The sequence below is a fragment of the Corvus cornix genome, chromosome 1A (assembly GCF_000738735.6).
Source record: "Corvus cornix cornix isolate S_Up_H32 chromosome 1A, ASM73873v5, whole genome shotgun sequence".
Taxonomy (NCBI): Eukaryota; Metazoa; Chordata; class Aves; order Passeriformes; family Corvidae; genus Corvus; species Corvus cornix.
The window spans coordinates 71,251,645-71,266,519 of record NC_047057.1 but is presented as its reverse complement, the minus strand read 5'-3'; the positions used below and the strand labels follow the sequence as shown (position 1 = coordinate 71,266,519).

At 43.5% G+C, this 14,875-nt stretch overlaps 1 protein-coding gene across 7 annotated transcripts in view; it reads left to right on the top strand.

Moving 5' to 3' along the window:
• CALD1 (caldesmon 1) overlaps positions 1 to 14,875 on the top strand; it is a 177,252-nt gene that overhangs the window by 83,945 nt on the left and 78,432 nt on the right. For 5 of the 7 annotated variants that reach the window (XM_010404166.4, XM_010404168.4, XM_010404164.4 and 2 more), the window contains one exon: positions 7,029 to 7,140. In XM_010404166.4, coding sequence (XP_010402468.1) covers positions 7,070 to 7,140 — 71 coding nt within the window. In that variant the 5' untranslated portion in view covers positions 7,029 to 7,069. Of the gene's footprint in view, positions 1 to 5,855; positions 6,331 to 6,615; positions 6,638 to 7,028; positions 7,141 to 14,875 lie in introns of those variants that run through there. The other 2 variants (XM_010404165.4, XM_010404167.4) reach the window with 2 other exon arrangements.

The window sequence follows — 14,875 nt, the reverse complement described above, 5'->3', positions numbered from 1 at the left end:
CCAAGGATTCCAACAGGACCAAGATTTCAACACTAGTTTGTATACGAATAATATTTCAGTATCTTCTGATCTTTGGGGACAACATATTTGAGATACTTCAGAGGACACTTGAAGAGGAGAGTCAAGGGTCGATCCTTCTACCATGAGAACCAGTGGCTGTGCCAGCAGCTTCCAGCTATGTCTTGTTTCTTCCTTCATCTGCTAATGGGAAATGATAGACAAATGTCACAGAGTTCAGGGGTGGGGCCAGTATATGCAAATCCAAATGTCAAGAGAAAGCTCTGCCTGGCCCTTAAGTCAACGTGCAGTAGAGGAAAGGTGAGGAAGGAAGTAGGAGGAGTGGAAATGGCATATCCTCAACCAGCCTGCCTAAGGGAGTAAAGATAAATGGGGACTTTCCATTGCACCCGAGTGGCTCTGAGATGGGAGCTCTGGCTGCTGCAGCAGCGCTAATGTTTGCTGGTGCCTCTGGGACTGCACAGCTCTGCAGCGCTCCTGCCCCAGTCCTGAGCTAGATCATGCAACAAGAAATGGACCAGCCACGGATCTTTTAGTTGCAGACCCAAGGAGTAAACTCTGGCAGGAACAAAGCCCTATAAAAAGCTCCCTGCCAGCACTTTCATGTGGTTCTGTAGCAGCAGCAGCTGTCACAGGGCCTGGCACCTTCAAGAACATGTACACTTTGGTAACTTGTGCTGGAGGCGGGGCGGGTGAAACCTGCTCTGCACCTACTGGAATTGAGGGCCTGGACCATGGCATCATCCTGTGGGCCATCAGTAGTCCACAAAGCACCAGCTGGGAATCTCTATTCTATATAAGCACTGCATATTTTTGCTCAGGATGCCACAGAGATGCTCACTAATATGTTCATCAGGCTTGCAAATGCCCCACCAACGTACATGAGCTTTTTAAACTCCTGTGAAAGACGAGATGGAAATTGTACATTATATCAAAAGCTGAGACTTTAGCAGATGGGGTTTTTGATTTCCTTGTTGAAATTCTTTGTAATTCACTGCCTCCTTCTCATAAAGTTAGTTGTTTAGAAATATACACGTAGCTGGAAGTGAAATGTTTGAAGAACTGAAACTGGGACCTTGAGAAAACACCAAAGTTTGATTTTCTTATTCTAAGGTTGGTTTGCCATTGATGAATTTTCCTTGGAAGTCCTAAGAAGCATGGTCAGATGAAACAAGGCACAGCTACATTGGAATAAAACTGTGTTCATGTTGACCTAGTAGATCTTTTTTGCCTCAAGTCCCAAATGAGCTGTTCTGTTTGGGAAGGAATAAAGCTGCTTGATACCAGTTTGTGTGTATGTATGTGTGTGTGTATATATGTACAAGAGTTTATTTTCTGCAGTCAACATGAATACTTGGCCAAGTTTACAGAAACAATTGCAGATGTGGTTTTTGCATGAAAGGAACGTTGAAAATGAATTTATGGAGCCTTACTGTTGGTAATGGATGACTGCAGTGATATCTAACATCTTGGACTGAAGAAAGCCATGCATGAGGTGTGACAAAGGACAGATCAATCCTTTGAACTCCACCTCGTGATTTCAATGAAGTCGTGCCTGTTTCTAAAAGATGCGAGTGGCACTGAATGCTTCTAAAGCAGAATTAATAGGGGAGCAATGAAAATAATTTCCAAATGTTTTCTGACAGATTTTAATAAAAAACACATTTATTTGTTTTGACAGAAGATAGATTAAGGAACTTTAATTCTCCCAGATATTGCAGTGGAATGCTTGTCATACCTGTGTTTCACGGGTGCCAGATTAAACAAGTCGCATTTAGACAATGAGTGTTGCTTGCTGAGTTGCTTTTAGCTTCAAAAGGGGCAATGAAGGCATTCTGTTTTCACTTTTGAGGTGGAGGGGGTAGAAAGAAAGTGCAATGGCAGTCTTAGGGATACAGTAGATGTCATGGCTTTTAGCCAGCTGAAGTAAAATATCCTTTATGCTTCTGACTGACAAGTCCTTTGCTGATGTTTGAAAGGTCCACCCTTAGACACCAGGACTTTGAACACCTGAGGTGGACAAAAATGGGAAAATGGGATACTTGGATTAATGTGGTACAAGTGACAAAGCTGCGTGCAGTCTCGGTTTAAGTCAAAATTTAATGAGAAATTTGATGGTTTTGGTGGTAGTATTAAGGAAAAAAAAAAAAGAGGGCAATGACAGAGCAATAACTTGGGTCATCTGTCACCACCTGATCCTGCAGTGAGGACAGGTCAGAGGACAATCAAATGTTTAGTTGCAAGCACCTGGGAAACCTCTGTGTAGCTGGACTTGGAAGGGTCCTGAAATTTCTCTCAGCTCCTGCAGAGCTGGGATTCTGCCATAGAGCAGGATGGGCCTGTGCTGGTACCCCACTTTATTCACCAGTGTGAGAGGCTCGTTGGGCTCAGAAAGGAAAGGGACACACGTGGGGCACAGCGTGCAGAGGTCTTTAGGTACGATAGGAAATTTAGCGGGAGATTTCTCTTGTCACAAAGAAACCTAAGGCCAAACCCCCTTGCTTCCCTTCAGGTGGACGAGGAAATTGGCAATTCTTTCATTGTGCCAAGAGGGAAGTAAGATGGAATGTGCTTGTGCAATGCAGCCACCAGGCATGGCCAGCACAGGGGCTCATGCAAGACTGTGTTGTATTAGGCAATATGCTTTGGTTTGAAGCTTCCTGGCTCAGCTTGTTTGAAGCTGGTGCAGAAGCTCAGCCTAAACATCGCAGTCTGGGAGCTCATGCAGTGTAATGGAAAGGTGATTGGGAGGTCTTGAAAGACCTTTCTGTTTAAAGACCTGAAGAGTAGTTTGTGTTTCTGCTTGTTGCCAGACTGGCTCATCTGTTTTTAAGATTGCCTGGATGCTGAGCTGTCTCTGAAACCAGCGCTGGGAACAGGGTGAGGACAGTTTTAAATCTGAGCCAGAGCAGGAGGTTATTTTGCTCTCCATACTGGGTTACACAGTTATATGGTTGCATGTGTATTTCTACTCAGCCAATTTATTGTTTGCTTTCAAAAAGCCTATTCCCACCAAGTACTATTAAAATATTTTGTCACGTATTTGCAATTACTGTGCGCCTTCCTCTGATTTTCTACCTTGATGAAAGCTTGAAGAAAGACAACTAAATTTTCAGTTTCTCATGGGATGAGACAAGAAGGGGAGCGGGATTTACAAGTGTGTGCTTTGTTCTGGGAGGGATTAAATGTGGCTGTCCTTGAAGAAAGTACTTTTTAGCAAGATAATTTTAGCAATAAACCATAGTCAGCTGAAGATCAAAGGCACTATGTGAAGTGCAGAGAGGGAGAGACTAGTACTGCTTTAGAAATGAGGATTTTTTTGTGGGTAAATGATATTTTCAGAGCACACACTTTGCTGTGATTCTGATTCAAGCAATGCAGCAATGTAGGTAAATTCTTCCACAGGTCCATCTTTTGCACCTGGTGGTGGAAAACCCCCCAAAGTTTACTTCAGATTGTTTCAGTGGTGTAAAAGCTGAAAAAGATGCTGAGGATTTTGTTTTGCGGTAGAAACAACAAAATGATAAGTGGTGGACCTTTTCCCACTGTAAGGGTAGCCCATGTTCCAGTAATTTGCAAATACGTGTGGATGCCAGGGGAATAGAACTGGTCAAATAGTTTCAGACATCTGCATCTATTTGATAAATAAATATATATATATGCTTCTTTAAAATTTATTGGTGTCTCCTAGTGGAATTAGATGAAAAACATACCTGGAAATAATATGGAAAAAAAAATAAATTGAGGTATCAAAATATTTTCTGTTATAATTTGGAACCACAAATTTTTATATTTAAAATAAAACTAGGGACTTTGTCTTTTTGAGGTTGAATGCAACATTGCTTTTGAAATGGTTTTCTTGGGGTGGTTTTTGTCTTTTCAGAAAAATGAAACTTTTTTGGTCTGACAACAACTTACTAAAAATAAGTGTTACAGGAGAAAAAATATACAAAGAGTGAAAAAATAAAATGTCTTTGCACACCTTGGAAGGTCACACACAGATACATTTTCACAATTGGCTCTGAAGGCAGGCCCTGGATGGGAGCTGGGTGGAGTGTTGCATTTTGTCCCAGCATGTTTTCATTCATGAACAATTTTCATTTAAAAAAAAAAAGCATTAAAATGTGCATGCTCCCAAAAAAGGTTTGTAGAAAACGCTTCAAATAATTGGTACCTACCTCAATAAATCAATTCTTGAGTCTTCTGAGAATCTTAGGTTTTATACTATGTATAAAAAAGTGTGCATTATATTATATATATTACATATTTTTGTGGAAATGGGAAGAATTTTTAGACAGATTGATGTTATTGTCTGGTGGTTCTCAGAGGCTGAAAGATAGCTTGTCATTTTTGGGGAGACAGTGAACAGCACTGAATAGTTGACTTCTTCAAGTGAACCTTCAGGCTGATGGCTCATTTTCTTGCACTAATATGGTTTTGGTAGCTAAAGGTCAAACTGTTGACCTGATCTCCATTTCCCAAGTGGCTTCCTCATTTTTGAAAGGGAGATTTGGATTGCAAGCCTTCTGAATGTCCTGCAGTGGCTGTGCCTCAGTCCTTTGAGAGGAGACACTACACTGTACTAAACCCTTGGTATCCTCTCAAGATCTCCATCCATCTGATCTTCCCTGCACGACAAAAAAGCACCCCGAGGATGGGGAAAAGTTGCTGCATCAGGGAGCTCCTTATCACTGCTGGGCAATCTCCCCAGTGCTCCTGGGAAGGAAAAAAGGGGAGGAAGAACAGAAACAGTTCTGGGTTGTTGTTATTACCCTCCTCAGACTTCCTCACGAGGAAGAGCTTGAGCTTTTGGAGATGAGAGGTGGTGCTGAGGACCATGTAGAAAGGAGGGGGGTGGAGGATGGGCTGGGACATTTGGAGAAGGGATGGGGATAATGATGCACAGAGCAGCCCAGAAGGAAAGAGTGTGCCATGAGAGGTGGAGAGAGGGACTGGGTAGGAGGTGATGAAGGTGCAAATAAACCAGGTATCAAAGCATGTCTGCTTTGGGGTTGGTATTCTCGTTTCTAGCATGTGAGTTGTCATCCTAACAGCCAGCTCTTTGTTTTAAATCCCTGATGATGACTCCACAGACTAAATGCTGCTGCCTGGTATAGTCTTAGTTCCTGAGGACACTGTTATCTGCACAGAAAACCAGCATGCTGCTTTGAACTTGCTCTGTAGTGTCCCATTCCTCCTTTGATCCTTGTCTCCCAGCCGGGGGGAACCATGTCAGCCCTGCAACTCGCAGGTCCTCCAGCAAAGCAACTGGGGCCAGATTTAGCTGCACATGCGAGCTGAGATGGAAACACTTCTTGGGAGAGAACAGAAGATTTGCTGTTCTGGCTTCTTCAAGGGGTACCTGGTGCTAGGAGTAAACACAAGATTGGCAAAAAGTCTTGTTGCAACTTGCTTTTTAGATATGTGGTCTAACTGTGAATTAAAAAAAAAAAAGAAAAAAGGCAAGCAGCAGCAATGGTAGTGTTGTCTCTATCAGATTCACAAAATTAACATTTCCTTTGAATCTCCACAAAACAACCCCAGACAAATGCCAGGAAAATCACATCAACAACAACAAAATTTAAAATCCCCCAATCGGGGAACAAATCAGAAAGAAAAATACCCCCAGGGAAAGTAAACTAATAAAATAACCTTCACAAAACCCCTGCCCTCAGCAGTGTTTTAATCCAAAAAAGGGGGCAGAAAAAGGCACGAATTCCCTGAAGTCATGCAAGGCTTTGCTGGTGCCAGTGATTTTATGGGGAGGGCACTTGGCCGTTGCACCGGCGGGCAGGAATATAAAGCCGCAAGACGGATCTCCATCTGCACACAGAGCGCTCCAAATAACCTACAAATGCACCTTGGCTTTGTTTCCCTTCAGCTGCCAGCAGCTCCTGAGCCACCTTTGGAGGTTTTAGCCAGCATCTGCACGGTGGCTTTCTCTGCGGAGTGACGGGCTGGGAAACGTGGTTTTGGGGGGGACGTGGGGGGTGGAAGTCCTCGGAGTGCAGCGCCGGGGCTAGGATTGCAGAGGAAGCTGAGGCCTCCAGCCCTGCACAGGAAGCAATCTTAGAGCAGGCCTTAAATGCCAGATTCCAGGCAGAGTTTAACTAACCACTGACAGCTCTGTAAACAAAGCAGGGACAAAAAGAGAGCAGCTTTCCCTTTTCTGGTAGTCATTTTTGGTTTGGGGGCTGCAGGGGAATTCTGTAATAGTCGGCTTGATGGGATATAAACCGAGGCTGGAAAGGCTTTGTATATGAAGAACTGTAAAGGGGAAAATACTTCATGGACTAAATCATAAAGAAGAAGGTAGGGCACGGGGAAAACGCGCGGATTAAACTACAAAAAAAATATTGCTACTTTTCGTTCTTTGAGCAGGATTTGTACATAGTTTGACTTCCCCTGGGTGGTATTTAAAAGCAGTGGCTTACTTTTCTTGTTTTTCTTTTCATTTTCTCCCCTCCCTTTTCTCTTTTCCTTTTCTCTTCCTTTTCTTTCTTTTCTCATTTTCTCTTCACTTTCTTTTTTTTTTTTTTGCATTTCTGAAGCGGGGTGGGAACAGACAGACGGGGAGTAACCTTTGCAGAACTTTTAATTATCTGTACAACTAAGGAAAGTAAGAACTCTCTTGTGCAGTGCTTTTACTGCTTGCGGTGAAAAATTGGAAGCTTGAAGTTAAAAATCCTGCTGAATTGTTGCTTTTGTTAGTGGAAAAGACCTGTGACGTTACAAATAACTGGTCTGCGGCTAGCAGATGTATACAGTCCTTACTTAAAGCATGTTGATTTAATTTTAACTAGGAAACTAAACGCATGGGCTATGTTTATCCTACAAGACGTTTCATTAATCTTGTTTATCTCAACAATACTGAGGAAGTTGAGTTTTTTGATGGAAAAAGAAAATAGTTACAGCGAAGTTAAGACAGCAAAACAAAACTAAAGGGACTCAGCTGGTTAAATGCATCCCTTGCGTTTTCACTCTCATCTAAGTGATCATCTCCCTTTTAGATTTGGACCTTCCCAGAGCTCGGAACGCTTAAACACCCACCATGGATGACTTTGAACGCCGCAGAGAACTCAGGAGGCAAAAGCGTGAGGAAATGCGCCTGGAAGCAGAGAGGTGAGTTACTGCATGTGGAAAATGGTGCTGGTGGCTTGCCTTTGATTAGCAGTGGCTGTGAGAATTTCTGCCTTAAGTTCCAAAGAGTCCTTGTGGTAACGATATGTGCCATAAAATGGCTTTAGCTGATGTTGTGGGAGAGATGAGGGGTGTCTATTGTCTAATTCTCTTAGACTGCTCTAAATGTCTGGCTTCTAGTTATTTTGCTGCGTGGATAAGTGTAAACATCAAAGGTGGAGTATGGCCATGTGAAATCGTTGATAGGAAAGCTCATCCTCAGATGCTGAGTGCTGTGCAGAAGGGATTGTGTTTGTCAGATATGATAAATATTGAAGATAAAGTTATAAGAGATGAATTGAAATCTGGAATACACCTGGTATAGCACGTGTGCAGTTGCTGTTGTGTTTGTACTGCCTGTGCCTTTTTATTCATTTACAACCACTTTATGTGGGCAACAAGGGCAGCAGTTGCTATCTGTTGTTACAAGCTTACTTTGGTGAAAAGAGAGCAGATTTTGATGTGGGTATGATGATGTCAATTTATGAAAGAAATACCATGAAAATTCTGGGAATGACATTTCATTAACTAAACCCATTTTACACCTGTACAGTTCTGTTCACTTTAATGAAATTTTGCAGTTTACACTGCTGTAAGTAGGGAGAAAGGCTCCATTTACTTTTGTAATGTCTTCAGTGATAAAAAGATTTAATTCATTAACACTGTACTGATTTAAAAAAATAAAAGCTAGCTTTAAGCACATTTTGTTCTCATTTTTGTATTTCATTCTGAATAGGGAGTTCATTTTCATTTCTTTCATTTCCCATGAGCTGACAAAACCATGGTGTTTTGGATTCTGAATACTGTGAAAGAAAAGGTGTTTCCAGAGTTTTAAATGGAAGCCAGCAGAATGCATTACGTTTTGTATGCCCACTTTGAGCTTTTTAATAAGGCTCTGCTACGTCAGCAATTGTCTGATGGAAGTCAATGACACTTGGGGGGGAATCCCTGAAGATGAGATGCAATAACTGCCTTTCTTCCCAAAGGAAGGGCTGCCATGCAGTGCTGGGGATGTGAGCTCTCATCAGGCTGTATGCTGAACCCTCGAGCTCTGGAAAGCAGCAGTGCTGCCAGCAGATAAATAAACTCCTGTGGAGCGTGGTGGCCAAAGGGAAACGAGGCAGGAGCCTCCCTTTGCGCATCGCCGGGCTGGTGACCTCCCCAAAAGGCAGGGCAGCAAATGTGCTGAGGCACTAAGCTGCCCCCTTGTCCCAGAAAGTTTTCCCCTGGGCCTGGGGCAGTGTGTGTGTGTGTTGGGCAGCATGGGAGGGACTGCAGAGCCCATAAATGCGTGGTACAGCCCACGATGTTTATGTACTTGTAGTGCACTTCTGCTTTAAGCAAAGCTGCTTAAGGAAAGGCCGAGACCTTAGGGTTTGTTGGGAAGAGAGGCCTGGGGTGGTCTGTGGAGGATGTTGGGGATTGTAGTTTGGGAGGCATTTTTCTACAGAAAAAATGCCACTTGGCTTCTCTTTGAAGACCTCCAGGCACTTGTGAGTGGGCAGAGGCTGTGGGGTGACCTGGGCTTCAGCCATGTGGTGTGGCTGGTTTGGGCAGGCAGGGACAGCCTCAGGGGTTGGGGGCAGTGGGCTCTGCCCTTGCCATCAGTGGAGTGGAAATCCAGGGTGTCAGGTGTATCCCATCCCTGCTAATGGGAAGTGGTTTTGCCATGTCTGGGGTGCTTTGTTGGGGTTTAGTGTGGTGCCTTCATGGAGGAGGCTAGCTTGGTGGAAGCCTGGCCAGAGGAGAAGGGTTTGGGCCTGTGTCCCTCTTTCTCCCTAATCACTGCAGATGTGCTCCATGCTCTTTCCCACACATTTGAAGGCTTTCAGCAATAAATTGCTGTACTCCCTTTGCTGCTGCCAACTTCAAGCATTCAAGTACAATGAGTCAGACCCCTTAAAAGTCACAAGACTGCTTTAAAAATCTCAGGATCTTAAAAATAATTTAGTCTGGCCTTTTTATTTTTGGTTTGCCTTAACAATAACAGAGCCTGATTCTCAAGTTCAGATGTGACTCCGGGAGATGGGACCTCCCAAATCCTGCCCCAGCAAGGACAACATGGGGCAGGAGCTGAGCTGAGTGTCTGCCCCCACTGCAGTGCTCACACAGAGGGAAGGGCAGCAGCACTGGGGCAGTTACTAACAAATATGTGATGCTGCATTGGTTTTGGCGAATTCTGACTTTTAGGGATTTGGGGATCATCTTCGCCTTTAATAATACGACTACAACATGTTCACATGTCATAAGCTATAGAAATCTGCTTGCCAGACTTGCCCCTGAACACTTTCAGGTGTTTTATGACGTGGATTGTGCAGTCCTAAAGCACAGCATGGAGGGTGGAAATGCTCCTCCATAAGTTCTGAGCACAGGCCATTTCCCTGCGCCCTCCCATCAGTGGACTGTAGCCTTGCTGTGGGGAATCCACCACTGGTTGCAAGCATTTCTGCTGGCAGATGGAGAGATGGATAACCATGTAGGCTGTAACATGTTTGCCAGGTCTCCCATATACTGTTTAGGCTTCTTTGAGTAGAACAGTAAACCCAGAAATGCAAGCAGCCATATCCATCAGCAGGGCTTGTCACTCAGCCAGTTGCAGTGACGCATTTTGCTATTTCCCGGGATAAAAGTACATGGGAAGCCTGTCTGTCTAGCCTGATGCCTGTGCTCAGGAAAGACTGAGGGGTGAAAATGCAGCAGCATGGACTCATGCCCAAGAGGGAGTGACTTGATGTTATCATGCCTTCATGAGGGGCTGGAGGTCGTGTTAGGATGGGTGAGGGTACGTGTGCTGTCAGAATCCCAAGTGTCTGTGATGCTGGAGCCCCTGATGTCCAGCTATTTAATCTTTGGAGCAGCTTAGTGTAAGTTCAGTCCTTGAGGTCTGGTGTTAGGCTTTGTGTTCTGGGTTTTTTTTTCCATTAGGAATCTGTTGGAAATGATGCTTTGTTGTGCTGTGTAGACCTGGAATTCCAGGTTTATATGCTTGGGACTGATCTTGAGAGGAGAACTCGTTTTGTATTTTGAAGACCAACATTGCATTTCACCCCTGGTATGTGCTGTGGCTAGTCGTTCATGCTGTGGCAACTCAGGTAAAAATTGACACCAACTCGGAAACAAAGTGGATTTTCTTGCATTTTAAGTTTTTATAATTTCAAGGTATTCCAGATGTTCTGGATTCCCCACACAGGCTCACTGCGCCCACCCAGAAATTTTGTTCAGCCAGAGGTTTGGGTTTTTTTTTATATTTATGTTTGTCTGGATCTCTGGAGGCCTGTCAACGTGTTTGGAGCAGCACTGCAGACCTGTCTAGGGGGCATGTTTCCAACAGCAGAGGGACTTTGTTCAGCTTTCTCCCAGGCTGTCAGATTTATTGCACGTGCTCAGCCTGGCGGCGACCCAGCAGCTCGGGTATCTCAGGGGGGAAGGAGACTTTTCAGGCACAGGCTGGGAAACCCAGGACAAAGTATGGCAGTGTTAACTTGTGCCCATCTGGCAGCATTCTGCATCTGGTTTGTGCTGGTCAGGTGTGAGGGCAGGGAAAAAAGGAGCCTTCAGCCACTGGGGTGATGGGACGTGCTACATCTTTAGCTGCTCTGTGGCAAAGCCAAGGCTTTGTCCTGCTCCCCAGGGGCAGAGGGAGTCCTATGGTTTTATAAAGCCCTGAGGTACCAGTCTGGAGCTGGCTGAAGTCAGTGGGAAGCTTTCCACTGTTTTCAGTGGCCTTTGGATTAAGCCCTACCTGAGTTATTCCAGCCAGTTGATTTATGAGGCAGTGGCAGCCCTGAAGGAGCTGGATGAACTCTTTGCCTTCCCAGCCACAGGGTACATGCTGTGCTGGAGTGTCAGGGCTGTGACAGAAATGGGCTGCACTTAACTGACAGGAAGAAGAATCCCATGTGTAATTGGAGCACAGGGGATTGACTTCTTTCAGCAAGGGAAAAAACAAATACCACCTGCTGCTTTGTGCTTCTTCCTAGGCAGTAAAAGATGTTCTCTTAAACAAAACCATCGGGTTTTGTCATTTTGATGTTGTAACTGACACTGGAAGAATTTAGCCTGGGGCTGGGTAGAGTATGTGTGTGTCTGGAGGAGTGGTGCTTTCGGAGTAGCTCGCTGGTACACTTCAGTCTGCTGCAGCTGCACTAAAAAATCGAGGTGAAATACTTCTTGAAGTGACAATGGACCTACTTCCTTGACTCCAGCATAACTGAGAGCAAAAATAAGTCCCTTGAACTCTAAAGAGTATTTCTCAGGTTAATCTATTTAGCACTTAAGACTCAATTTTACAAGTGGCTCACTTGCCATTGTACCAGCAATGAATTTTCACCTCTGCTTTGTGGTTTTCTGTTTGTTTGTTTGTTTGTTTTTAATTATGCTAGGAAGCCGATCCAGTTTGCTCCATTGCCATATCATCACTACTGCAGACTTCAGGAATGTCTTGGGGTCATTGTCAGGCTGGCCTCCATTTAGCTGAAGCTTAACTTTGAATCTGAACCACAGTTTTGCCCTGCATCATGCTCTTCCCTAAGGGATTGCAGATCATTGCATGGGGAAGGAGAGATGTTGGTCATCCTGTTGTGAAAATATGGCAAAGAGAAGGGGTTATCTAGCATCAAATCACTGAAAAGGCTCTCTAAAGCCACCAGACTACTTTGTAGGCTGTGTAGGGTCTCCTGACAGGGGCCACAGCTGTCCTGACTAAAGGACTCATCCTTTTGCAGACCAATAGATATTACTAAATTCACCCTAAAAAAGGGTATGTGAGTAGGTCATAGAGAAAAACACTGCCATAAAGCTGTATGGTTCCTGACAGCATCATTAATTTCTAAAGGCAGTAGTTAAAGATTTCTTTATTTTTTGAAAAAAAGATCCAGCAGCTCAATCACAAACTCCTTCCAGTCTGTCATTTACTCAGTTTTATAAAGCAGTGCGATTCATGTTCATGGATGTAGGTTGGGGAATGCTCATAGGAATAACCCAGCTTGCAGGTCAGGGATGGTAGCAGCCTGCAGAAGGCTAAAAGTCTCCTGGGGTAGTAAACTGTTTAATGCAACTTCTGCTAAAGCAAGACACGTGGTTAATCCCAAAAATTACCATACGACTGAAAAAGAACTCATGTGAATTTCAGTCCGGATCCGTGAAGGTGTGTAGAGAACCAGAAAGACATTTAACATGCTTTTTACTGTTCCTGTTGAGCCTGTTGTAGCTCTGATAAGCATACAGAGGACTGATTCACCAAGTGAAGAAGGTACAACCAGCAGGGTACATCTTTGCAGGACAATGAGAAGCATGTTTTTTATTTTCTGGAGAGGTTAAGACTGGACACATTTGTTTCCATAGCATCTTAATGCTTCTGGAGAGCAAGGAAGTGTCATCTTTGCCAGCTATAGAAAGAAAAAAATTTCCTTCTCCTGTCCAGGACAGTGAGGGTAAGTGTGTGTCCATGTTAGATCAACACTGAATGACCACAAATGACTTTTGAAGCTGTTTTTCATTCCTGAAGTGGAGTTATCCCTGGTATGGGGTGTACATTAGTGAGAAACATTAAACAGTGTTGAGAGTTTAGGAATTACACAAAATGGTTCCTTCCTGGCTTCCTTTTTCTTGAAACACTAGGACTTGCCTTTTTTCCTTGTTCTCAAGCATCTGGTTATGTTTTTATTAAGAGTTTTTACAGACTATGCTTCAATCCAGGTTTGTGTTGAGGAGAGGAGAATGTGATCTTAATACAAGTTTTCGATGAGTGCACGTTTGAACACAAGAGAAGCTGGCTGCATAGGTGTTCCATGTCATTTCCTAATGTTCATGTTCTATTTCAGAACTGTAACAAAGTTAAGCCTCTGTCCTCTTAAGAGCTGTGCTCTTGTCTGTTCCAAGCCTCTTTTGCTACTAGAATACAGCCTACAGTGGTTTTCTCTCTCCACAAACTTCATATATCCTGAAGTTGCAAATACTTGGAGGATTTCTGTTTGTCTTCCTGTAAAATACTCACTTTTTGGTGGAGCTGACACATGACATCTTCTGCCCAGGAGTTAAATATTAAGACACGGAATAAATAAGATTAGAGATGCGTGAGAGTTGAGAACAAATTGAAGCAGAGCGCTCCAGCTGTTAACCTGTCTTCACAGCTGCCTGGAATTCCAGGACTGACAGGACATATTTGGATTGTTGCGGTGGGTTTGGCCCTTCACACTGCATCTCTGCTGTGCAGTTCTTGGAGTTCATTCTTAACCCAGGCAGAAAAGCATGACCCAGTGGCTCGTTAAAACCTTTTCTGCTGTAGTCACTCTCACGTGAGAGTGGATCCTAAACAAATCTTTGCTATTGTAGCATTTCAAATACCCTGGAGGAAATAACCAAACATATGGAAAGCTCAGTAGAATTTAGCGGCTAATTTTTGTGTTTTTCAGATTATATTTTGTTTAAAGCTGTTATGGAGAAATGTTTCATAAAAGCAGCTTTGTTTTTCCAAAGAGTTAGACATACAGAATATAAACTTCATTGAGCTAAACACACTGCAAGTCCTAAGCAGACAACAAAATCAGCTCCTTAGTATTTCATATGATAATCCAGATGTATGTCAAGATCATTCTGTAACCGGTTACTACGTGTACTGTACCAGCCAAGCTTTTAGGAGGACACTTCCAATCTAGCAGCCAGACAGCTGGCAAAATGCCCCATCTTTCACCTCTTGGAAACACCAAGGAATTTTGGAAATTCTTGTGTGAAAAGAGACCCCTCCAATCCTATAACCAGGTAACCCATGTGCTGTCAAAGGGAAATCTGCCCTTTGTTTCTTTTGTTTGTAAATTTTTAGCTTTAACTGGACCAATGTCCTTCATGAACTGGATTTTATTTAAATATTTAATAAATATGGGCATGGAGGCACAGCTTTTGGTGCTTATTATTGATAATTCTGACAAGCATGCCTGCTCTAAAGAGTACCTTGTAAGGAGCAATAAAACATGATACTTTATCATGATTTTCAGAATTAGACCAAAACATTAGGTACTGCACGAAGAAAGTCGTGAGTCTGTAAAAAGGTAGCTGATACAGTACAAATAAGTGTCAATGGCTTTCCTGCCATGGTGATGTTGAAAAATTGCATCTCTCTAGTGTCTTAGATGCAAATTGGCAGTATGCAGTCTGTTAAGCCAGGGCAGACTGCAGCGCTCTTCCATCTCTGTCACTGCACCTCCAAACAGTGTAAGTCGTATCTGCCACCAGAATTTTCTCATACAAAAGACTTCAGATACCCGAAATGTAAAAAAGCTGCCTTAAGTGAACCCAAGGTTGTGAAGGTACAGAGCCTTGAAACTTCCTGTACCATCCACAGCAGGGCACGTAGCTTATCTTCTGCTAACTCCTTATGGTAGAGACCCAAGGCACTGTTCTAAACTGACTCAAAGAGGTTCCGTTCTTGATCCCTGGTCTACTTTTGTCAGACTCTTAGGCAGGGAAATCCCTATATTTCTTCCTAGACAATAAGTATGTAACTGAGCTCTCAGCTGCTTAGTCATTTTCCATGTGCCCAATATCCACAGCTAGTGCAAGAGGTGGAGTTAATTTAATTCATTGTATAAAGCATTCTCATGCCATCACGTATACCTCATCACACAAATGCATGTGCTTACAAATGAGTTGGCTGAAAAATCTACATTAACCCTTCTTTTGA